The following is a 25,648-nucleotide window of genomic DNA, read 5'->3' as shown; positions in this document are numbered from 1 at the left end:
AAATTGAAACCAAAAATCCACAGTATATAGAAAGCTGAGCTTCAAAAATTGTTTCTATCAAGAACAGTATGCAAAGGTAGTCAAAATAAGCACAAATGCTTACATATACCCAAACACATAGACATGCACATACACATATAAAATCTAAATTGGAAATCCACTCTGCCAAAAGAAGTGTCAGCAAATGTGGGTGGCAAGGGGAGAAATGGACCCATAAATATATGGAAGAAAGTGTTAAAGGAATAAAAGAACCCAGTAATCAAATCTATCTTTGGGCAACAGTGTGAAATAGAAGTGGAGTAGGGAAAATAATTCCAATTTGAAATGATCAGATGAGGAAATGATAAGAGAATTTTTCCTGTTTACAGGAAAAAACAACAACAACAACAAAAAAACCAAAACCTAGATAACAAAAACCTTGTGAAGTATAAAACATTCTGATGTTGTAAATTTGTCTTCTTTGCGAATAAAGCAAAGAATAGGTCAGCTTCACTAACCCATGAAAATGCATTAAGAATAAACTCCTTTTATGTGAATTGATAACTTATATTTTTATGACTTTTTTTGTATTGTTAAATTCATATATTTAGATGATACCCATGTGCCTCCACAAGTACATGTGTATCATAATAATGTGCATGCATTAAATGCATGTTTAGATTCTCAGTTAAATTAGAGTTTACTGAGAAGTACATGTATTTAGACCACATTTAATATTATGTATCAGCGCTCTAACACAGCAAACACCACATTTCTCTCTAAGACTACAGATCATCACTGAAGAGAAAGCCTGCACAAGTCTGTTTCCACTCTATTTCAAGCCCCCTTAAAGCCATGAGATATATCTGAAGTAAAACAGGTTTGTGCTGACCTGCAAAGAAGGGAATTTCAACCAGAGTACAGTTTAGCTTTGAAGAGTGACTGTTAAAATAACTTCTTGTTCAAAAGCCCTCTTCCTTATCTGTTATCAGAAGTAACATGGTCTTTCTTATGAAAACAAGAGTTTTCCCCCTATTTATTTGAAAGCTAATGCAGCCATAGGATTTCTGTTCAGATAGCCCTTTCAATCTATGATATGTCTTGCTTTTGGTGAAATAATTACGCATGTGGGCTAATATTTGCACTAAAAATATATTCGTACAGGTTTACTCCTTGTGTCTTAAAATAACTGTACTCCCTGGTAAAAGCTAGGAAGGGAGACCTTGCACAGCTGGCACCCAGGGTGTGGTCTCGAGCAGGAAACCCTGCATGACCTTTGGAGAAAGGTTTTGGTTCCAAGATTGGTATTTGAGTATAATTAAAAAATTGACTTGAAAAAGCCATGCTGGTCATGTCAGATAGGGAGATCACTGTGAGGCATATGAACCCCCCAATGTATTTTCAGTCAGTTTTCAGAGCCAAAGCTATGCTTTACAGTTAATATTTAACCCACTCAGCTCTGCCTTGCTCCGTCTCCCACTGGGACAAAAAAGAAAAAGAGAGGTCAAAAAGCTTGACCATGGAGCCACATAAATGTCCTCCCTGTGAGGGTTAGAGAGAGGAGGCCTAGTAGTAATGTTGTTCATTCTGTATGAGTTAAGAGGGTAAAGGCTTTCAGAAAGGAGTAGAAAAGGATGGCTATTCAGCCTCTTGGAAAAATTCTGCACTCCTTGATAATGGAAGTTTAATAACAGAAATGTTCTCTAGTATGCAACTGGGATCATGTTACACAGGGTTTATTTATTAGTAGGGGCTGAATTTATCTCCCTGTGCAGTGAATAAAGCAAGAAACATGTTATTGAAACTAATTCTGGTTCCTTGTTTTTCTCACACTGTTTTTCCTCTGTGACATGTTGCTGACACGCTTTTGGATGGCAGTTTTGTTTCTGACATTATTCTTTTCCAGGTTAGGAAACCTAGTCATTCAACTTGTTGTATGCCTTGCTGTTCTCAGTAGAAACATTGTTAAAGCTCACCTCATAAAATATTTTGGGCTTCCATTATAATATATTTTCAGGGGAGTAATCACCCCCCTGAAACATAATTTTTAATATAAGTTTTCTTCATAATACTGTACAATGTTCAATTAGACTACTGGAAAGCGAGTTCTACTAATCTGATGTTTAAGTACAATTGCTTGACTTTGCCATAAGCAAAACCAAGACTGTCTGACATGACTTTTGCAGGGTACTTAAATCATCAGTGCCCAGTGAAGTTGATATGATGCTTCTTACTGTCTTTTAAGAGACTGTATTTTGCCCCTTTGTTTTAACGAAAGTGGGATGCTCTGATAAGCATGATGTAGGAATTATGATGACTGTGCTCGAAATAATGTTTCAAGAGAAAAGACTATTAGCATTCCCTGTCCTTATAGCTGTAATGGGACAAAAATACATCAAGAGCAAAGTTACTTTCAGTAGGTCTACTCTAAGGGAAATGATACGGAAAATATGTATTGTTGGCAAGAAAATGTTATGGAAAGCCTTCACAATGGTCATGGTGGATATGTGTAGATTTCAAAATCATCATCCAACCTGCTCATTTTGGCCTTGTTTTAGGAAGCCTCCCAGTTTGAGAAACATGTAAGGTATGAGTCCAATAGGATGTTTCCTAGTTTGAGATCTTGTAGCCTTAAAATTATTTAATTATTTTTAAATTTTTCATAGAGTTGTTTGGGTTGTTTGGTTGGCTCTCTCTCTTTTTTTTTTTTTTTTTTTTTTTTTTTTTTTCAAAGAGTGAAGATAAGTTCTTTGGGTATAGCCCTGGAATGATAATTTTGTTTTGACTCATCCAGTGAATTAGATTAAATGGTTCAATTATCCACATAAGCTTAGGAAAGGTCTCACAAGAAATGTAAATGCATTTCTGCACAAATGGATAATTGTAGGTTCAGAAGTTTTACAAACAAATGAGAAAATGGATATTAAGAATCACTGATAAATTTAAACGTTGTCTAAGCTTTGAGTGAAGAAGGACCAAATTCTCTTTTCTTCTATCAGTGCAATGGAGACTAACAACTGAAAATATGCAGCCAAATTCATTAAAATATTTTCTGTATATATACATATATACAGTATAACTATATATATGTAAGTGTATATGTAGTGTGTTTATAGCCTTTGTGTAATGCAGCATAGTACTACCCTGCATGTATGATGTTCACATATAAACAATATGATAGATATATCTGCCTATATATTTCTATTTTCATGTTTACTCTCAATACAAAGATATATTATATATCATATGTACATAATTTATGTGGCATGTAATATATGTTCAGATATGTGATATACATATATTTAGTATGAAAATACAATGTGTAGTCATTAAAAAATAATTTATGTTTGAGAATATATGTTTATATTTTTACTTACATGTGTCTTTAACATAGCTGTTTGTAAATTCCTCAAAACTGTTTATTTCAAAAAGTTAGTTACTAACCTTCTCAGTTTTTCAGTTACTTTTTCAAGTTCCTCCTGAGCACGTCTCAATTCTATTTCAAGATACTGACGTGTAGAATCAAATTCCGTTTCAAGCATTTCCAGCTTATGGGTAGTGTACGATAGACGCTTTCGTAATTCCCCCTTCTGTTCTTGCAAAGTACTAGAAAAACAAAGACCACAGCTGTAGAATTTAGCTGCTCCTGAAAAGCTTTTCATGATCTACTCTTTGACCAATTCCCTACAGTCTAAGTTGGCATTGAGCCAGAGAATTGTGCTTAATAATTTGTTTACTGCACTTTGAAAATCTTCTGATTTAGACAGTTGACTATCTTCCCATCTGTCCTTTCTAGTGCATTTGTTGCTAATATCTCATTAGCCATAATGGAACACTTTGTGGAAGAACCCTCATTAAAAACAAAATACAGTCTAGAGTTTGGTTTCACACAGGAACTTTCATTTAGGGTTACCCAAAAATATGACTGAAGTAGCAGATATTTATAGAGCAGCGACCAAATAAAGTGTGCAAAACTATTATTTGCCAATAGTCCAGGTTATAATATATGTTGTAGAGAAAGAAGATTTTGTTTCATTTGGATTGATCAGCACCTTACTTCCTACCTGTAGGGCTGCTAATGATGTTACTATTTAGGTTTTCATCTGGAGAATTGTAATTCTAATAATGAATTATTATTATGTATCCTTCCCCATTTTCCTGCTTATTTGGGAGCAAAGACTTTCTAGACACTGATGTAACCCTCTAATTTTTCACAGTACTTTCATCAAGAAAGAATTTATGCCCTCCTTGTAATCCAGCATCTGTTACAATCCTTCAGAAAGCAAAGCAGTAAGCAGAGAATTTGAAGAGGGAGGAATTTTTTCACTTTATTGTTTTCTCTATATTTCAGAGAAGATATAAAATAGCCTAAAATCAGGAGATGCAAACAAAATGTTTATTGTTATGGTCAAAATGCCATCTGCCCCAAACTGTCCACCTGGATTTGCAGTGATGGTGATACTTTCCCTGACTATGCTACTTCAAGTGAGACAGTCTCCTCTTGCCTCAATTCTTATTTGCATGATGGAAATCTTTCCTCCTAGCCTATTTAGTTTGTAAGCTCCTCAATATTCTAATACATTTTCCAAGTGAACAGCAAAGTGGGAGTAATGTTACTGTAACTTGGTTCAGATACTGCTTCCTCTGTTAGTATTGAGATGACCTCTTGGCCTCAGGCAGGATCTCTGAGGCACCACAGAAATGCAGCCTGCAGTCACCTAGAGGGTGCAAAGAGGGCTACTACGTGATGTGCTGTGTATTGCCTTACTTCTTTTTCTAAACATAAGATAATAATCATTCTTCATAAAAGAATGGCAAATCTTGATTCCCTTTGATGTCAAGTCAGTACTGCCATCAGCTTCAGCAGACTAATATTCTGGGTCTTTAATTAGACAATAGAGGTGGAAACAACATGCCATTCATCAAGAAACACACATCTGAACTCACTTTAGTGGGACTGCCTTCTCCTTTACCAGCTGCTGTAGGAGCTTCAGTAAGTTAATACAAAAGCTTTACAATTGCTGCTTACTTGATCCATGCAGCCTAGATCTAGGAAACAGTCTAATGTTTTGCCAACACTGCTCTATTTCAATTACAGATATTGCGTGGTTACAGTTATACTTAGATTACCACTTGTAGTTATATTCTCTTAAAATAATATATTCTAATTCAGACATTTAATGCAACTCCAGTTAATGTAATCATTTAGTTTTTATATTTCACTCAGTGAATAAAACTGCCAAATTATCTAGGAAATAAGAATCTGAAGCCACGTTGCTCATTTCTACACATCTTTATTCACGAGGTTGTCACATCATTCCACCTTTCACTTGCTCTGCTTCTGACATTGTTCTTGTTATTTATCTGCTCAGTTTAGGAAAGAAGAATGGTCAGTTTTCCTTCCTTTAACCTGGAATCTTGGATTTTCTATGAAGTGTGGGTTACAGAGTCATAACATTACAGTGAGGTTTCACTCATTAGAGATATTCAAAAGCTGTCTGGATGTGGTCCTGGGCAACCTGATCTGGGTGTCCCTGCTTGAGCAGGAGCTGGACCAGATGACCTCCAGAGGTCATCTGGTCCTTCCAACATCACTCATTCTGTGATTCTGTGAAAACTGTGAAAAGAGTGAAAAGAGATTTCATCTCTAGTCTTCTGCTGTTCTAAAAATCTGTCCACTAGGATTTGTATAAAAAGTGAACAGTAGCTCCTTGAGCTGTGGTTTTGGATAAAAATGTCCAGGCTGCTGCTCTGTGCTGGATAAATGCAGTTAATACTAGTTAAGCTAGATCAGGGGCAGTTACAACATCCTAGGGAGTTTTGTTCAAGAGAAGAGTTTGACCTCAGGGGACTGGGAGGCTGTAGGGGTACAAACGAAATGGGAATGTGAGGAATGTTTAAGTCAGTAACAGCTGGCAGTGACTGTATAAAACAACCAAGCATATTCTAATAAGGCAAGGAAACAGTCTATATAGATGCACTCTTTCACATAATGCTTTGGGTATCAAAGCATAGCTGTAACTTTGTAGACAAAAAAAAAAAAAAGGAAAAATAGTTAAAGTATAAGTTAGGCAACTTCAAAGTTATTCTCATAATTCTTTTCTACTTGCTATATTACCCAAGCTGGAAAGATGGCATCCTGAAATGTATATTTTTAGAAAATGATATAAACCACAGAATCACAGAATCACAGAATTTTCTAGGTTGGAAGAGACCTCAAGGTCATCGAGTCCAACCTCCAACCTAACGCTAACAGCCCTCCACTAAACCATTTCCCTAAGCTCTACATCTAAACGTCTTTTGAAGACTTCCAGGGATGGTGACTCCACCACTTCCCTGGGCAGCCTGTTCCAGTGCCTCACAACCCTTTCGGTAAAGAAGTTCTTCCTAACATCTAACCTAAAACTCCCCTGGCTCAACTTAAACCCATTCCCCCTCGTCCTGTCACCAGGCACGGGGGAGAACAGGCCAACCCCCACCTCGCTACAGCCTCCCTTGAGGTACCTAAAAAGAGCGATAAGGTCACCCCTGAGCCTCCTCTTCTCCAGGCTGAACAAGCCCAGCTCCCTCAGCCGCTCCTCGTAGGACTTGTTCTCCAGGCCCCTCACCAGCTTCGTCGCCCTTCTCTGCACCCGCTCAAGCACCTCGATGTCCTTCTTGTAGCGAGGGGCCCAAAACTGAACACAGTACTCGAGGTGCAGCCTCACCAGAGCTGAGTACAGGGGGACGATCACCTCCCTAGCCCTGCTGGTCACGCTGTTCCTAATACAAGCCAGGATGCCGTTGGCCTTCTTGGCCACCTGAGCACACTGCTGGCTCATATTCAGCCGACTATCCACCATCACTCCCAGGTCCTTCTCTGCCTGGCAGCTTTCCAACCATTCCTCTCCCAGCCTGTAGCTCTGCTTGGGGTTATTGCGCCCCAGGTGCAGGACCCGGCACTTGGCCTTGTTAAACTTCATGCAGTTGACCTCAGCCCATCGGTGCAGCCTATCCAGATCCTCCTGCAGAGCTTTCCTACCCTCAAGCAGATCGACACACGCACCTAACTTGGTGTCATCTGCGAACTTACTGAGGGTGCACTCAATGCCCTCGTCCAGATCATCGATGAAGATATTAAAGAGGACCGGCCCCAGCACCGAGCCCTGGGGGACGCCACTAGTGACTGGCCTCCAACTGGACTTGGCTCCATTCACCACGACTCTTTGGGCCCAGCTATCCAGCCAGTTTCTAACCCAACGAAGCGTGCGCCAGTCCAAGCCAAGAGCAGCCAGTTTCTTGAGGAGAATGCTGTGGGAAACAGTGTCAAAAGCCTTGCTGAAGTCAAGGTAGACCACATCCACAGCCTTTCCCTCATCCACCCAGCGCGTCACTCTGTCATAGAAGGAGATCAGGTTCGTCAGGCATGACCTGCCTTTCATAAAGCCATGCTGACTGGGCCTGATCGCCTGCTTCCCCTTCAAGTGCTGCATGATGACTCTCAGGAGGATCTGCTCCATGAGCTTTCCTGGCACTGAGGTCAAACTGACAGGCCTGTAGTTTCCCGGGTCTGCCCTCTGGCCCTTCTTGTAGATGGGCGTCACGTTTGCTAGCCGCCAGTCGATTGGGACCTCCCCCGATAGCCAGGACTGTTGATAAATGATGGACAGTGGCTTGGCCAGCTCCTCTGCCAGTTCCCTCAGTACCCTTGGGTGGATCCCATCCGGCCCCATCGACTTGTGCACATCTAAGTGCCGTAGCAGGTCACCAACCAGTTCTTCATGGTTGGTATAAACCACAAAACCTAATGGAACATGTACTTTGATTCATCTGATACATGAAAAAATATCTGGCCGTTTTTAAGTAGAATTAATTTTTAGACAGGAACAGTAACATCTAGTATATAATGGGATTATTTAAGATGGGTTAGTAGATACACAACAGTGAATCATTATTAAAATATAAGTTGTTAGACAGAAAACTAAGAATTTTAGAAAGAAATCATGGTCTGACAAAACTATGCTGAATAGCCTGAAACTTATAGCCACTTTTATGGGAGAAAGAGAGAGAGAGAGAGAGAAGGAAAGAAAGAGAAGGAAGGAAGGAAGGAAGGAAGGAAGGAAGGAAGGAAGGAAGGAAGGAAGGAAGGAAGTGGGAAAAGAAAGAGAGAAAAGAAAGAGAAAAGAAAAGAAAAATAGAAAAGAAAGAAGGAAAAGGACCCCAATTGAGAAAGTACTGGGAACGTATTTAAACAGTTGATTCAATATCCTTCTTGAACCAAGCAAGTTCTGAAGTGACTTAGTGAAACTAATACTTATGGTAGTCTATCTATTGGCACAAATACAGGTTTTCCTGAATCTCAGACTGAAACCCTTGAATGGGTGTTAATAGCTATAGCACTAGTAGAAGATTTTTCAGGATTCCCAGGATGGTTTAGATTTATGGATGAATTGACCCTTATATATTACTGTTTTAAGGTAAAGCCTGTTGTTTTCTCTTGCTTCCAGTAATATATGAAAAAACACCTACGAAACAAAGGCAAGGAAAGTGGAGAAAAAGTAGAAAGATGAAAAATCTTTCTATATACAAATCTTTCTAGATACAAAGTCCCTAATTTAGTATTTATAATAGCAGAATCAGAAGCTCAGTTTTTGTTTTATACAAATAAATAAAACAAAATAAATTTGTTTTTGTTTTTTGTTTTATTTTTGTTTTTTTGTTTGTCTAAGGTATTTCATGAGCTTCTTCATTTGTTAAGAAACAGACATTCTTTCTCTGAATGCCTTCTCCTCCCCCTCATTGTTATCTTCCAGTGTTATCACAGAATGAAATGCCTGAATCCTCTTTCCTGGTGCTGTTGTGTACTTTCTTGTTTTAGAAGGTCTTTTTATAAAGAATACTTCATTTTGTCATGTGCCACTATAAATTTGGCAGTGGTAATTTAGACAGGGATGAAAAAAGAGAAAAGATAAAAAGTCAAAAGTATGGAGTCATGAGCATTTTCCTGTTTCTCCAAGGTGACAAACTCCACACACTAGCTGCATTTTGATTCTGCTTGTCACATACAAGTTAATTAGAAAAGTTCACTGCACAATTTTTTTAATGCTGGTAAATCAATATATTTTAATTAGTTTTTTTTTTAATCATCAATATAATAAAGAATGTATATATTCAGCAAACATTTATATGCGTATAATTTAATTAAATATATTTTAATATATATTTGCATATATATTTATTAGTTAAAAAGTAAGAAAGTAATTTAATTGGAGAAATGCTGCAAGGAGAAAGGAGAGGATTTATTTGCAAATAGTAGTCTGTGGTAATCTGATAGTGCTATGGTTTAGGAAATACCGATCCTATATACCACGGACTTCCTGAATCTCAGGCAGCTGGGGGGGAGGAAGGAATTACAGGACAGGTTTCAAAATCCTGTATAGTAGGTCCTTTTGCATGAGTGGCTCTCTGTTTCTTCTACTGTTCTCTAAAGCTCTGCTGCTGTGACAACCAGTGGTGTGCAAGTCTTTGCCCATTTTGCTTCATTAAAATATTTCTTTAGAAGAAAAAGACAGTAAGTACAATATTAAATATTTAAACTGGTGAAAGAAAACCTCTCAAGGGAGACCACTTTAAAGGTTATTAAAAATGGGTCTTCAGACTTTCCAAAGCACTATTTTCACCAATTAGCTCTGTTCATACACATAAAAATATGAAATATATGTTGGCACATAAATTCGTGTCCATGAACATTGTAAACAGCCCGTAATTGCCAGGTTTGAATTCTGGAATTGCTGTCAGCCAAGGCCTTTGAAGCCTTGTCCCCTTGGGCAGTGATAGAGAGAGACACCAGTCCACACTGTTGAATGCTGTTGATGGAGTTGTCCTCTGCAACTATTCAGAGGCAGTTAAGAGGAAATCTTACCAGGTGGGAGGTTGTACTATTCAGGCTCTACATTTAGTGAAAATTGGTCTATTTTATGTGAGAAAGTTGAGAATATTTACAGGCAAGTTCAATTACCATCAAAGTATCTGGTACTTTCTTGGTGTTAAGAATTTGCCATCCCAGTTTGCACTAGATTGGAAGAAAACAGATGTTTGTATCCCTGGTATCACCTCTCCCTTTCCAATAAACCTCTGTCCACAAAAGGCAACGAGTGGACAAACTATATATATATATACTTTTTTTTTTTTCCTAGAAGTTCTTGCCAATCCTCTACTTCAAGCTGAACATTGGAACATTGGGGTCACTCTGCACAGCCCCAAGGAAGGGTTAGCAGGTTGGTGAGCACCATGGTAATGGAGAGCTCATGCCCATCTCAGCCTGCAGTTGGTCAGGATTCATCTGTAGCGCTGGCTGGAGAAGCTCCAGGTGAATATATTTCATTGGAGCATTTCAGTGAAAGCCATGTGGTGACAGTTCTATTTTGAGGAAGGTGTGCTGGAAAACAAGCAGGCTTTCATTGTACCTGTCTGATCTCCTGCCAGCTCATCTGCCCAGCAGATGGCCTGATAACAGAGGAATGCTGACGTGCAAAGTCAGGGCTGATCAGCTGCCTGGAGGCCAGAGGATTTCTTGAGCACATTACCCTCAGACAGACCACAAAGACTGTTTCTCCTTGAGAGTTGACATCTGTGGGGCTGCCCCATCGTTGGAGTGTCCTGGAAACCCCAGGTCTCCACCTGCAAATGAATGTGCTTTGGTGGCACTTTCATGTTTTCTGCCACCTCGAGGCTTTGCCTTGCAGATGGTTCTGCAATGTTGTTTCAACGTGGAGCAAAAACATTTCTGAAGTGCTGAAATTCTCCCTGAATGAACTGATTACATTCCTTCACATAGATCTAGGAGTAATCAAAACAAAAATTGGTTAACAGTGTTTAGATGGAAATAAGCAGTGAGAATGCAAAATGAGTTCCAGGTAGAGGTCCATGTCAAACATACTGAAAAAACAAGTTGAAGGTTTTCATTTCTGGGTAGTGAACAGAAATTGTAATGCAACTGTGAAATCCTAAGTCAGAGTCATTGTATTTTGTGGGTAAATATCCTGCCTTGGAAGAAGGAACATTTAAGTAGGAGCTGACCTGAACTGTGTTTTGGGGCTTTGAGTCTTGTACCTGGCTTTGCCACACATGGCTGGTATTACACTGGACAAGTGAATTAACTCAAGACTGGCCTGACCAGAAGTAACATGAAAAAAAACCATGAAAGTGCTATTGGTCAGCTGTGGCTCCTGCTTTCAGTCTGTAGTAATGAACAGACACTATCAGGATGAGATTAATCTGACCTATTTCAGAAGCCTACTTTTAGATGAGGTGACGCGAATCTGGAAATACCCATTTCTTTCAATTAATTACAAAGTAACTCTAGTCAAGGAGCTCAGACATAGATAACCACATCTTGTCATATAACTCCCCCTCTTCCTGACTCAGTACTCTGTGTAGGAGATGAGGTAATAGTATTTCCTTTCTTGTCTGCTCAGATTGTGTGGAGGCCCACAAAAGAGAGCCACTAAATGTTTCAAAAGTGTTTATCACATCTGTTTCATGTCTGTGATGTGTCACATTCTAAAAAAGGGCTTCATAGGATCAGGAATTTGGGAGCACTGACGGAAATTTTAAAAATATATTCTGGAAAAGAATTTCAAAAAGCATCTTTTTATCTTTTTTTTTTTTTTTTTTCCTTTTCTTTTTTTTTTTTTTTTTTTCTATCTAAGGAACATCAAAGTTGGTCAGCTCTGCTAAGGATATTGTTGTGAAAGGGTCTGTAGAACAGGATAGAAGGCAGCAGGATGGGGAAGTGACTGCCTATGAGCCCAGACAGGGTCAGGTTTGTGCACTCACTTCTGTGGAAACACTCCCCAACAGCATAAGGCTTCTGTGGACCTTTGTGAAGGGATGGCCTGTTTGGATCAAGGAGAAAAAGCAGCCACATCCCTGTTTTCATTTCTGATCTTTGAATGGAGCATGTCAGTACAGAGATGAGGGCAGCTAGCTGGGCAGGAGGTGAAGTTCTGGGGACACCTCTTCCCAACAGATGGCTCACACCCAGGCAGCAGCAATCTGGGGACACAGAGCTCTGGGTTAGTTAGCAGAGCTAACTTTAAATAAAATCAAATTTTCAATTAAATTGGCATAGATGCCAATGGGTCCTCTACCACTGCTTTCCTACTGAGTGGAGTTGGGCTGGGTAGGCAACTTGATCTTAGAGTTACTAGGCTTTGGAAGCCCCTGTTGATTCATGGCTGGTGGCTCTGCTGCTGGTAATGGATCGTGTTAGATCTGCATGCTGTCCAGGTTGGACGTGCTGCAAGAGAGGCACTGAAAGCTTGGCCTAGGAGCTCTGAGATGACTGTTGTGTCATTAAATCTGTCCCCAGATTTATTTATTTTTTACATTTGTAGTTGTTGGGAAATGAAGTCCAAGCATTTAACAAGTGTTTTCTAGATTAATGAATGATAGTTAATGAAGCAATAATTGGATTTCTATGTTAATCAAGTTTTGATTATGTGTTACATGCTCAGGGTCACATTTTCAAAAGATTAATGCCAAAACTATCTTCCTTGTCTGCATTTTTTGTTTTTGTTTTGTGGCTAACCTGACATTTGCTTCCTTGATTAGAGGGATCAAATCAGATTAGAAATTCTACATCCGGATATGTTATGATGAGAACCAAACTATGGACTTGAAATTCATTTTTATCTGGGAAACAGATTATATTGCTACTGCTCAGAGCTAGAGCCCAGTCCACAAATTCCAAATCTTTTGTGCTGTTTATTCAGCAGCTTCATTTGGACTGTAGTTAATATCTCAGCAAATTTTTATCCAGGTTATACAACAGGCATTTTCCTATAAATTCAGGTGTATACATACTTTGTTTAGCTCACCTATTTTTTTTGCAGATTTTCACTGAGGTCTGTCAGGCAGTTTTTTCACTAAAGAAAACCCACCAAATTTTTTTTATTACTTCCACCGTAGTTTGTTAAATACTTGAAACTTCAGAGTATGAACAGTTTACATGTCAGATTGCATGCAGATCTTTCCTTCATATGTATATAGATATACATATATATAGATAGATGTCTCTTGGAATTTTTTTTGCAAGTATTAAACCATTTGAATTTTCCTTCCAGTACTCATTTTCAAAATAAATAATCTGAAGCTGGGTTTGGATTGTGAGACGGAAGGCCTGCACATATGTTTCAGAAAAAAATGTGTGGGTGATCCAAATCTGGAGCTCAGATACTTTCCACATGACTGATGGACACATAAAACAAGTATCAGAGTCCTTTTCTGAGGTTCCAGCCAGAATTTAAACCAGAGAAAAGGGATGGTTTATCAGAAACTTAAAAGAGAATACTTTCAAGGAGGTGGGGAAGCAGTTGAAGTCCTAAGTGCTGTGGGACAGATCCTTAACATGAGAGTTCACTTACAGTACCCGGGGAGCTGATAAAGGTACCTAAAAACAGAAGAATTGCTGGGTTTTGGAAGGTAATCTTTCTTATGATGTGAGAACATGCCTGTTGCATAATTCACACAACTAAAAATTCAGACCTGGCAAGCGATATTATATGGTAAATGTGTCTAAACTATGCTGGGCTTTCTAGTAAGAGGCAGAAAAGAGGAATCTTTCTTAAAAATAAAACTGAATTACATTTTGGTTATATTGACCTAACAGTCTCACTGCAGAACGGATGGCTTCTATATCAATTTTATGAAGCCCACAGACACATCTATCCAAGAGCATTCAATATTAACTGTAATATGAAATGATTAAGGTATGAAAATTCAGTTACATGTTGACATGCAAAAAACCCTTGGAGGGCCAGCTGTCAGCACTGAGTGGTCTTAAGTGAATGCCATTATTGTCAGTGGAACGTGGTAAGATTTTTGATATGTGCTCATAATAAAGACATACAAATAGTCTTTTATTTAAAGGTACTATCCATAACCTAAGGCTGTGAATGGGTTGAACAGAAAAACCATGAATAAAATTACAGCTTTCAGAAATAGACACGAAAGGTGTTCTGATTATTTTAAATGAAGTTTCTTCAACAAGCAATTGTGATTCCCCCAGTGTGATGAAAACTCTAAAGGGCAAAAGAAAATGAATGGTGAGAACCCAGACATGCATCCAGGGAGCAGGCTGTTGTGAAGAGCACTGAGAAATTTAGGTTTCATCCCAGCTCATGGCAGGGAAAGAACTTGAACTCACAGATCAGGACAGGGACCATCCAACACGTGCAGCTGTGCTGGCTAGCCCAGCATTGTGCTTCACTGCACGGAGACTGAGGAGCTGAGCCAGCTCTAGGAGGACTGATTTAATTCTTCTGTTAATTTGATTTGGACCTGGAGTTTAAAAACACATTTCCATTTCCTATTAACAAGATGACCACTTTGATTGTGAGACACTTGCGAGGGTAAATACCTGTGTGTAGTCTGGCTGGCTGAATGTGAAAAATGAATGCAGTGCACAGTGGAAGGTGGGAGTCTTTTGCCCAAATTCAAAGGTGACTGCAGTGGATGACAGAGTGCCACAGTGGATGTAACAGAAATGGTTACAATCTCTGCCTTTTTGCAGGCTGCCTCCTAGTGCCTCTCTTAGGCTCTTCTGGAAACTTGTGAGGACTGATTTCAGCTCAGTCAGGTGTACTCAGAGTCAGTGGCTTTTACATGCAAACTGTTATGTTTGGTAAGTGATCCTACTGGAGTCTGAATAAAGCCTGTCCCTGTTCATTTTGTTTCTCCATTGCTAGAAAATGAAAAGATGAACAGGTGTGAAAAATAAACGGTTGCAAGAGACAAAAAATCCAGTGCAATTCGAGGAGGAATACATGTTTTCTGACTCATTCTCTGTTCACTCAGTATTATACACATTGTCCACATGTTGTCTCATGCTCTTGACTACCTCTGAAATGAGGTCAGCTAGTGAAGCTGGGAGTGAAGGGAGTTACATTCTGGCATGGCAAAGTTCAGCTAGCATTTATCCAAGAGAGAAGAGACATTGCCTCTCTGACCATTTTCAAGGATGAAGGGATCTTCATACTGCTTGCTGCCCAGATGCTGCTCTTGACATGACTATGGAAGAATATTCATCTCGGTAAGTGCTGTTACTTTCTTCTTTCTTTCTTTCTTTCTTTGCAGAGGCCAAAATGTTCGTATAAAATGTTTCACTAGAAAAATGGTGAGTTATCATGTGGATTGGCAAGATATGAAAGAATTAGAAAGTCAGGAGAAAGGGAATGACTTCAACAAATACTTCTTGCTGTAACAAAGGCTGGGGGTGGGGAAGGACTACCTCTCAAGGAAAGTGATTTGAAGCTGTTGAACAGCTGCTGTCTGCTTTTTAATGTTTGGCAGAGTCCTAGCAGTCTGTATGGCATCTCACTAGGGAATCCAAACTACTAAGCAGCGATGAGAAAGGAGAGAGAGAAGAAAAAATAAAGAGTAAGGTATTGAGAAATGGAAGTAACAAAATTAGAGGTAGACTTCAATTTATGATTTGGAAGCCAATGAGAGCTCTCCAGGTGCCTGAGCAAGCTGCCTTCAGTTGCAGTATCTCTCTTTATGGCTTCGAGTGGTCAGCTTCTAGATTGCTTTGGTTTGTAGTCATGGATATGCACTCCCTCTGGAAATTACTGAAAGCAGCATGCCACATCAGCTCACAAGCTTATAAAGTTATATTTTAGTTGTATTGTTAAACCTTTCTCATTTTTGCTTTTGTCTGTTCACCTTCCTAATTCATCTGGATCTAACTGTGCTGGAGCAGGACTGTGGGTCCTCCTGGATTGTAGTGTTTGTTTGTAATAGGACATGTAATGAGAACAGGTAAGACCCATTGCCCGGAAGCAAGCAGAACTTTATATTATTCTTTCTGCTAAAGGACTGAGATTGGAATGTGAGCAGGGGAGTAATATAGAAATGTGCTTTAGTAGTAGGTAAAGAAAGTCAACCAGTCTCATTTTGCATTAAGCATCCAGACGTAAGTCTGAGCAGAGGTTATCACCTCTTTTCTGACCTTGTCTCTTTCCTTCCATTCACAATATCTTTCCACTGGCTTGAAATTCATCTATGTCTGCCTCAAGGGACTCATTTTGGTGGGTTGGCTTAGCACTTCCCATAAGAAAGATTATGCTAAGTAACTCAAAAAATTAAATATACTCTTTTGACTCCAGAACCAGTCAGACAAAACTACTACTTGGACAGGGGGAGAAGAAACTGCAGGTACCACTGACTTTTTCCTTTATAAGCACTGTATATTACCTGATCTGAGTAAATTACAGAATTATCATTTTAATTATATCTAGTCACAGTTGTGTTCTGAGCCTGTTTTGTGATAGGATTCACATGAATAACTCATGTTGTATCTCTAAATTTAATCCATAGGTTCTTGTCTTTAAAAAGATGCAGATGTTTGCCAGATATTTTTAATAAAGAATATAGTAGATAACACTTCTAGTGCTCAGGGTGAGAGATAGTAGTGACCTCTCAGACACTTTCAGTAGTTGTCAGTGCAGTTCTGCTGCAGTCTCTGTTCCATATCATTCAAGTGCTGGGTCCTGCACTTGTGGCACAACAATCCCAAGCAATACTACTAGGGAGATGAGTGGTTAGAAAGCTGCCTGGCAAAGAAGAACCTCACAGTATTGGTTGATAGTTGGCTGAATATGAGCCAGCAGTGTGCACAGGTGGCCAAGAAGGCCAACGGCATCCTGGCTGGTATAAGAAGCAGTGTGGCCAGCAGGGCTAGGGAAGTGATTGTCCCCCTTTACTCGGCTCTGGTGAGGCCGCACCTCTAGTACTGTGTTCAGTTTTGGGCCCCACACTACAAGAAGGACATCAAGGTGCTCGAGCAAGTCCAGAGAAGGGCAATGAAGCTGGTGAGGGGTCTGGAGAACAAGACTTATGAAGAGCGGCTGAGGGAGCTGTGATTGTGCAGCCTGGAGAAGAGGAGGCTCAGGAGCAACCTTATTGCACTCTATAAGTACCTTAAAGGAGGCCGATAGCGAGGTGGGGGTTGGTCTATTCTTCCACATGCCTGGTGATAGGATGAGGGGGAATGGGCCAAAGTTGTGCCAGGGTTGGATATTAGGAAGAATTTCTTTACTGAAGGGGTTGTTAGGCGTTGGAATGGGCTGCCCAGGGAAGTGGTGGAGTCGCCATCCCTGGAGGTCTTTAAAAGATGTTTAGACGTAGAGCTTAGTGATATGGTTTTGTGGAGGACATGTTAGTGTTTGGTCAGAGTTTGGACTAGGTGATCTTGGAGGTCTCTTCCAACCTAGATTATTCTGTGATTCTGTGATTTGGTCCCACCATCACACATGGCTGTCTGACAATACTACAGTGCCATGCCACAGAGGAGAGCTCTAGTGAGTTTTGGAAGACTTTTCTGGCAGTAGAATAGATAATTGGTTTGCTAATACAAACAAAAAACAGATCTGATTAAACAATACACCTTAACCTGGACAGACCCATATTCTCGGCAGTGTACATGTAATTCATATTCTGAAGGCTATTCAGAAACTATTATTATACACAGAGTCATATATAAAGTGCCGAAAAGTAACAAGGAGAACTACTGGGTGTTATCTGAATGCACTTATTTTGCTTGAGTGCTTCAACATATTTTTAGTTTTTCGCACAGTAATAAATGTTCATCAGCACTTTGATCAACTTGATATTACAGAATAAAAAAGAGAAAGAGAAAGGAATTACCATCTGTCATCTTTGGCTGATTATTTTGAGCCCTACCTTGTTTTATACAGTGTTTTATACTATTTCAGGAATTGTTAACTGAGGAGTCTTCTACTCTGCAAGAGTATAAACAAGTTCACCTCTAGCAAGTTCAACAGTGCTCAGGATGTTGTGCTGTCATTTCACACAACCTTCCTCCCAGCTACTAATAACATCATGACTTATTAGTTCAGCTGAGTCTATTTTGTCCTGGCTTTTCAGTGTAAGACTTTTTGTTTTGTTTTGTTTTGATGGATGTTTGGCAAAAGAAAGAGAATAAACAGAACTTAATTCCTCTGAACAGTCCGGCACTTTAGCATGGGCTATCCTGTGGTTTCTGGAGTGAGACAGCAAAAGAAGGAGCTCTTTGCAAGTAAGGGACCAAATGAAACAGAAAGCAGCTGTCTGAAGAGATGCTTGCACTATTCACATGAAAAGCAGTATTCTTCTTCAGAGGAGACCCAGGAACTTCCACTTATCCTGCAGATGTAGCACCCCAAATAACCATGCAGACTGACAAAGCAGATCTATCTTCTACAGGCTTTCCCAAAAGAGATGCTATAAATTCTTTCTGTACCCAGAGATGTCAATTACCTAAGCACAGCCCGCAGGTTTTTGCCTTATACCTGAATTACTTAAACATTCCATTTCAAAATTTTGTTGTTTTCTAATTACTTTTTTTTTTTTTTTTTTTTTAAGGTTAAGGTGTAGCAGGTTGGATAAAATATATTATCTATCCTCAGTTTGGAAGTGCAAACTGTAGCCATACTCAATACCTTTCATTTTCACAAACAAATGTTTTTTGTTGTTCTTGTTCCTCCAGCAAGCTGACATTTTCAATACAGTTGGAAAGCAAGTTACCAGATAAATTTTTAAAGTCTAGATATGTTGAAAAAATGTGATTAAGATATGGGTAAATAAACATAAAAGAAGCAAGCAAGGATCCAAGAAATTACTAAAATCTCTCCAGTAAAATTTAGATCATTTTGAGCTTTATAAAAAGAAGGGGAATAAATGAAAAATATCTTTCAGCATCTATCTATTCTATGAAATGTTTAGATAGCTTGGGATAAAATCTTGGATTTGTGCACTTCAGGTTTTGAAATGCTTGGAGAAAAAGTTTCATATTGTCCTCCAGAAAAGCAAGCTTATTTTCATTCAAGAATAAGAACTACATGTGGACAGCAGTGGTAGGAAAAGGTACTTTTCTCCAGAGAGCCTTTCAGGAAGGCTAATAAATGGCATCCCAAATCACTGAACTTTGTCATAGGCATACATTAAAAAATATCACATAAGGATCAAAATCATCAGTTACACCATGGCTGCATGAATCTGTTCTGATTTTAAATTACTTCAAAATATTCAATCAAATTTAAATCAGGGTCAAACATTTTGAAAAAACAGTTTCATGTCCTGATTATATTTTGCTTCACTGGTCATCTCCTGGTTTTAAAAAGGACAAGCAGTAGAACAAAGCTATTTTTTATATCTTTTTTTTTTTTTTTTTTTTTTTTTTTATAAGCAAACTTATATACACCCATCTAAAGGTAAGAATAGAGCACATGTGCAGAGCCCCAGGGGACCGCTAAACTGGAATTCAAGTAACTTTTCCGGGATTTTTATTTTATTTTATTTTATTTTATTTTATTTTATTTTATATTTTATTTTATTTTATATTATTTTATTTTATTTTATTTTTTATTTTATTTTATTTTATATTTTATTTTATTTTATTTTATTTTATTATTATTTATTATTTTTTACTCCACAAAGTGTGTATTGTGCCAAAAAATACTGAAAGAATCTTACTTATCTTACCTACACTAACAGCACTCTTAAACTTAAAATTTGTGAGTTATTCAAAGAAAATCAACATAATGTGAAAGGACAGTCTGAAGCTCAGCCTGTCTTTACTTTTTTTTTTTTTTTTTTAATCTAATTAATTTATTACTTCAAAATATATTCAGTATTTCATATTTCATTGAAAACTATAGGATTAGTGAAGGACATTTCTTCTACATACCTGCCACTTGTAATAATGTCAAGCAACAAAGAACAAAGAGTAAATTCAGGAGAAAAGTAGAAGAAAATCTAAGCAAAATATGTAAAAATGAGTCATTATTTAAACTTACACTACATGCTGCATAGGGATGTAAACTAGAATCAGTTATAACTCCTCCATCTTTTCACCATCTCTATATCTATAACATTGAAAAAAAACTTATTTCAGGAAACCAAATACTAATGTAAACCTAACAAAGGAGAGATAATATATAAGTACTGTCAATTAAGAAAGGTGAGTAAACTGCCCGCATAACTGTGGTATCACTAGTGGAATTCAATGCATGCCATCAGAAAGAAAAAAAAAAAAAAGATGTTAAAACTTCAATTTTTATACATGCTAATAATAATTATTACAGGCTTGGCTGAGGCAAGCATCTAGAGTACTATAATAAACAGATCTGCTGTCATTCTCCTAGTTTAGAAAATGTAGGACAACTGAACGATGAAAGACTGTAGACTGACATGTAGAAATGAAACATTTTTACGGACATCAGAAAGTTAGAAAGAAAGCATAACTTCACAAAACATCACTTATTCATTACCTGTCCCAGAGAGTAGGTGAAGATTTTGCGAGCCTGCCCTGGAGAATTCTAGGTTGCCATAGGCAGGTTGGCACCCAGGAATTTCGTACCCTGCAGCATGAATAGAGGATAAACCATGGCTAGGTATGGCTCATAAGACATACGAGTGATAACCTAGCTAGATTTGCTGCATATCAATAGGCTATGGCATAATTTGGTACTAATTATTATTCAAAAGATCTTACTTTACAGCAGTATTAATTCTACAAAATAAGGTTTCAGCACACATCTTTAGTGATTTTCTTGTACAGTGTCTGTTGTATGTCAGAATAGGCATTTAAGATTGACTATATCATGGCTGTAAATAGGTGCTACTCCATCTACTTTACTGGAGAAGCACTTGTTCTTAAGATTTGTGAATCGAGCCCTTGTGTTTTTTCATTGTTAAAACATCAGATTAAGCAAATTTATGCTTCATCAAAAGAGGGTCACCAAAATTCCTTCTGAGCACCACAGTGAGAACATGTTTAATAGTTTTAATTAAATCTGGGCTGAGGTTCAAGTTCCACATACCAGGTTCCATGCACATCTACTAGTTGTAGAACAATAGCTGCAAAATATTTGCTGGAAATGAAAAGCACAAAAGGAAGCAATCTGAACAAGCAATATAAGCCATGAATAACACAAAGCAAAAGCAGATCCGGAGCCCAAGAAAAGGCCAACAAGGCAGGCAAATTAGCAATGAGAACTGTTACCCAACATTAACATCAAGCAGTGCTGGTAAGATTCAAAACATTTTGTTCAGTCCTCAGTCAAGCAATTTTCTCTCAAGTCAAAGGTGGTTTTTCCTGAGTAAAATCTGAGGAAGAACTACAGTACTGCGCCACACAGAATACCCCATAAAGTATTACTGTAGTCCTTTGTAATATCAAAAATGCATATAAAATGCCTTGAAGGATAAACAAAATAAAAGATCATGTTTTCCTCACTCAAGCACATTCATATTTATGAACCAGATTTTTTGCATGAGTTTTTCCTGTGGTCAGTGGTCATTGTGCATGCAGAAAATCCTACCTTCCAATATTCACCACAATTACCAGTGGGTACTGCAAAGTAGTGACCTTCTATATGTTCCTTAAAATACATCTTTACATACAGGGACATGTTTCAGAAGCAATGGCTGTGCTACAGAAAAGCAGCATAGAATCTCAATATTTATGATAATGGAGAACTCTGATGAGTCTCTTGCCACTTCTCTAAGTCCACCTGGGAACAGCTTCACATCAAAAACTATTGGCATCAAGATGATGCTCTGTAGGGTACTCAGATGAAAAACAATATATGAATTCTAGTATATCGCTTTAGTTGTGTGACTGAGTTCATTGAAAAATGAAGGAGCATTTTGAGTATTTTTTAATTTCTTTCACACCAGACTTGGACTAGGTATGTGAAGACACATAGAGGAGATAGAAAAATAATAGATGGCCTGAGGTGTATGTGTTGTCATTACATGAATTTACAGCAATATTAACTTGAAATTCAAAGTGGAGGTGAGGAAATCTCTAATATCTCAGTATTGTCGATTCTTCAGTGAGCAGTCAGTATTACTTTGGATTATGTACGTTTCACAGCTTTCCTGACATTCTCAGGCAAGCTGTAAATCTCACAATCAATACGTGTATATTTATTTAATACATATCAGTCCTGTACTTCACTGTATGTTTATAGTCTCAACTCTGGATGACAGGAAAACTGTCCACTGTAAGAACGTAGATTTGAAAGTGGTCTCTATCTGTCATTCCATTTTGTATCTACATATTTTTAACTACAGAATTGTAAACTGCTCCTAAAAATCTGATCCTTGTTATCTTAATTTCAAACCAAATCAGACAATGCAGCCACAGTTTTTTTTTCCAGAATTAATGGAGCTTTTTCAAGCCACTGATTTTTGTGTATTTCTCCCCACTTCAGTGAGTAATCCTCAGTGTTATTTTTCTAATGAAGTAACAAAACTCGCAAATTTTGAAATGGGTGAAATTAAAACATTGCCTGGCTTTTCAAGCCCACAAAATTAATTAAAGTGATGATTTTGGAGCTAAGATATTATCTTAGCAGGGACTGTTATATATTGTTAGACTGTTAATATCTCAGTATTAGACTGTTAATATCTCTGTTCAAATCCGTTGCCAGCTCTCTTCTGTGTAGTGTCAAGCTAACCTATCCCATACCTTTTACTGATACATAGCAAATAGCTTTGGTATATAGGTAATCCTGACAAAACATTTTAAGACTATGAGGTTGTGAGATGTTTTGATAGAGAGAAGAGTGGTGTAAATTCCACTTAGCTGTTTGTTCACTGTTTTTCCTGACATTTTGCAGTAGTAAATACTGTGTAATCGCTACATAAATGAACTAATGCACATAAAAGCTCTGCTCAAAATGTGGTGGGTCTTACAAAGATCCCCAAAGGGATTTAATAACATCCTGTCTCAGATAGTCAGTGTCAGATGCATTCATTCTAATCACATTGTCATGTGCAAGGTTTAAAAATAATTAGTATTATTTGTCAGATATACAAATGCAAAAGTTGATTTGTCAGCTTTTGTACTTACATGGGTTCTATCACTGGCAAATCAGAAATCAACAAAACATATATATATATATATATATATATTTGTCTAAACAAACTCTGAATTTTAAAAGAATAAAAATGTTCCCGGTTCTGTCATTGTATTGTTTCCTTACTCAAAGAACAGTTGTAAGAAATTTGTAACTACTGAAAAATAATTTTAAAAGCCTATTTGAAACTGTTTTTAATAGTATCTATATACAAACAGCAGTTTACTATAGGAAAAATATCCATCTCAACAAACTGATGCTAAAGTATTTCAGATTATCAAATTTTAAAACAACTTTTTATTGTACTGTAGCATGATAAAATAACTAATTTTCCTTTTCTTTCTGCAGAGCTTCCCTTATCCCTCACTGAAGTGATTGAGACAGACTCCTGTGTCAAGTGAGGTTCAAACTTGAGCATACTGTTGTAACAGCCTTTGTTTCCTTGTCTTGTCCTAGAACATGCAGTACGTTACTTCAGATATTGTTTGTGGCTCATCTGACAATAATCACAGATGATACTCACAGACCTATAACAATTTTTATTTTTTTCTTAAAGTGGATTTCTCAGTGAGACATGATCAACACTTTATTTCACCACCCAGACAGGAACAACTAGAAATTTATCAGTTTTGGTGGCAGAAGTTGATTGATCCACTGTGCCTATAGTAAACTCATAGAGACTGCTTTTTCTATTTAGAAAATAATGTTATGACAAAAACAAAAACAATGAACCTTATGCTTCCACCTTCATATTTCACAGGTGAGTAAACTCTGTAGCTTGTGAAATTATGAAGATCCTATTTTCACATGCTGCTCTTCAAAAATACTTTTCATGCATGGATATACATGATTCATTTTCAAATGCCAAGGAAAATCTGAATGATTTTTTAAAAATTCTGCATTTTTCAGAAGCTTGAGAATTTCAAGGTTACTCCACTTGTACACGGAGAACTTACTGAATAGATTTTAATAGTCTCTAAGCAAAAGCCACCTCAAACTTTGCCCCCTTAAAAGGGAGAAGGATTTCTGCAGAACAGGAAAGAACATGTCCTGGTCTGGTTTTAGCTTTTAGCAGTGTTCTTTAAGACATGAAAGAGATTTTAAAGTCACTTAAACTGGGTTGTTCTAATATAATTTCTGGACTTACCCAATTTAGCCCCAGTACAAAGAAGCTAAGCATAAAAACTGCTATTTTTGCTTCTATTAACACCATGCAGTTATTTTAAGGCCGTGCTTTTATAAACACTAGTAAGCCCAGATGAAACATTGACAGAGCAAGCTGGAAGAACCACAGGGACACCTTGGAACATACTGTCACGACTCTACCTCCACATCCCGTCCTCATTGCAGAAGCACGTGGCGGTGGTGCTGATTTAGCATCACAGACTTGTGAGATGCTGTCAGCTGTGCTCGCTACCTACTTTTCTACCAGTCATGCCAAAGTAGGTATCTGGCTGTCATCTCCATGGAACAAAGGCTGGAGCTGATAAAAATGTCAAACAATCAATTTTCTGTGAGGGGGCGGCAGTTCTATTCCTGGACTTACCCAGAACTATCTATGACCACTGCATTAAATAATGTAAAGCTGCTGTAAGAACTGTAACAATATATTTTCATGAATATTTTAAATATAATTCTCTAATTGAAAAAGAGGATCCTACAGAATCATGAACTCCCCTAGTTGGGGTGATAACCTGGCACAAAAATTACCTTTTTTCTCATGCTCCTACTTGTCTTTTTTTTGCCCCACTCTTCTAACAAGCTGTTGCCATGACTTCTCTTCATCTCCAGCTTTGCCCACCTGTGCCTCCCCCTCTGCCCAGTTACTACAATCCCCGTTTAATGCATTTCTGGTATGATCACTGGCTTCTCTTGGTGCCTCAGCATCAGCTGCTGCAATGCTGCAGGTGAAAGCCCAACTCCATGTCCATTCTTGGGAAGCCAGACATTACATCAAGCTTCAACTGCCAGCAAGAGTCAGGGAGAAAATCTTGCTCAGTCTTGGAAACTCTTGGCCTGAGCACACTTAGCTGAGATTGACCTATATGAAATTTAGTTGCCAAACTCATATGTCTCTGTTAACATTTTTTTTTTCCCCAGATACTTTTAAAATATGCAATTCTGAATAAAAAACATTATACCACAAATTCAAGGCACCTTGCAAGACTCTACTGGCGTATTTTGGGTCTTTACTACAAACCAGGAAGATATGAGGACTTTTTAATGAGGAAAATAATAGGTTATTTTTTGCTATAAGTAAAACAATTTTTTTTTCAATTGTTATATTTTTGGAAATGTCTAAACCATTTTAACATAAAAAAATATTGCATGTAACATTTCAATTAATACATTTCAATTTTGCAAAGTGTTAAGCCATCTGTCAATGGAAAATTTTGGGTGACCTTGGCTATCAGTTCTGCTACCAGACTTTTAATTTCTGTCCTACTTAGCTATTTATCTATGTATATTTACCAAATCATGTGAGCATCCTTCTATGGATGCATAAGTATGTATTTAAATCTACAATTTTTAGAAAATATGTATGGTAAATAGTAAAAACCTTTAGAGTTAAATGTTTGTGCTCAGACTATAAATACCTGAATGAATCACTGTATTAGGCATGTTGACAGAACAGTTGTAGGTTTGGAGCTACCTGTAATGTTTGATTTTGTTTGTTGATATCTTCAAATACATGTGTAGCCAAAACACAAATTATGTTCCATTCAAACACAAGGCAATTGGTTCAATACAGGTGTACC

The 25,648-nt window shown here is 37.9% G+C and overlaps 1 protein-coding gene across 1 annotated transcript in view; it reads right to left on the bottom strand.

The window, feature by feature from the left end:
• BEGAIN (brain enriched guanylate kinase associated) overlaps nucleotides 1-25,648 on the bottom strand; it is a gene marked incomplete at its 5' end in the record, with an annotated part of 154,841 nt that overhangs the window by 57,321 nt on the left and 71,872 nt on the right. Inside the window, 2 exons of the mRNA XM_082761192.1 lie at nucleotides 3,424-3,585; nucleotides 20,292-20,381. Of these exons, the coding sequence (XP_082617318.1) occupies nucleotides 3,424-3,585; nucleotides 20,292-20,381 (252 nt within the window). The remainder of the gene's footprint in view (nucleotides 1-3,423; nucleotides 3,586-20,291; nucleotides 20,382-25,648) is intronic.

The sequence above is a fragment of the Aythya marila genome, assembly GCF_965140915.1.
Source record: "Aythya marila genome assembly, chromosome: 5".
Taxonomy (NCBI): Eukaryota; Metazoa; Chordata; class Aves; order Anseriformes; family Anatidae; genus Aythya; species Aythya marila.
The sequence above is the reverse complement of the archived record's forward strand: the minus strand, read 5'-3'. Positions and strand labels throughout refer to the sequence as shown.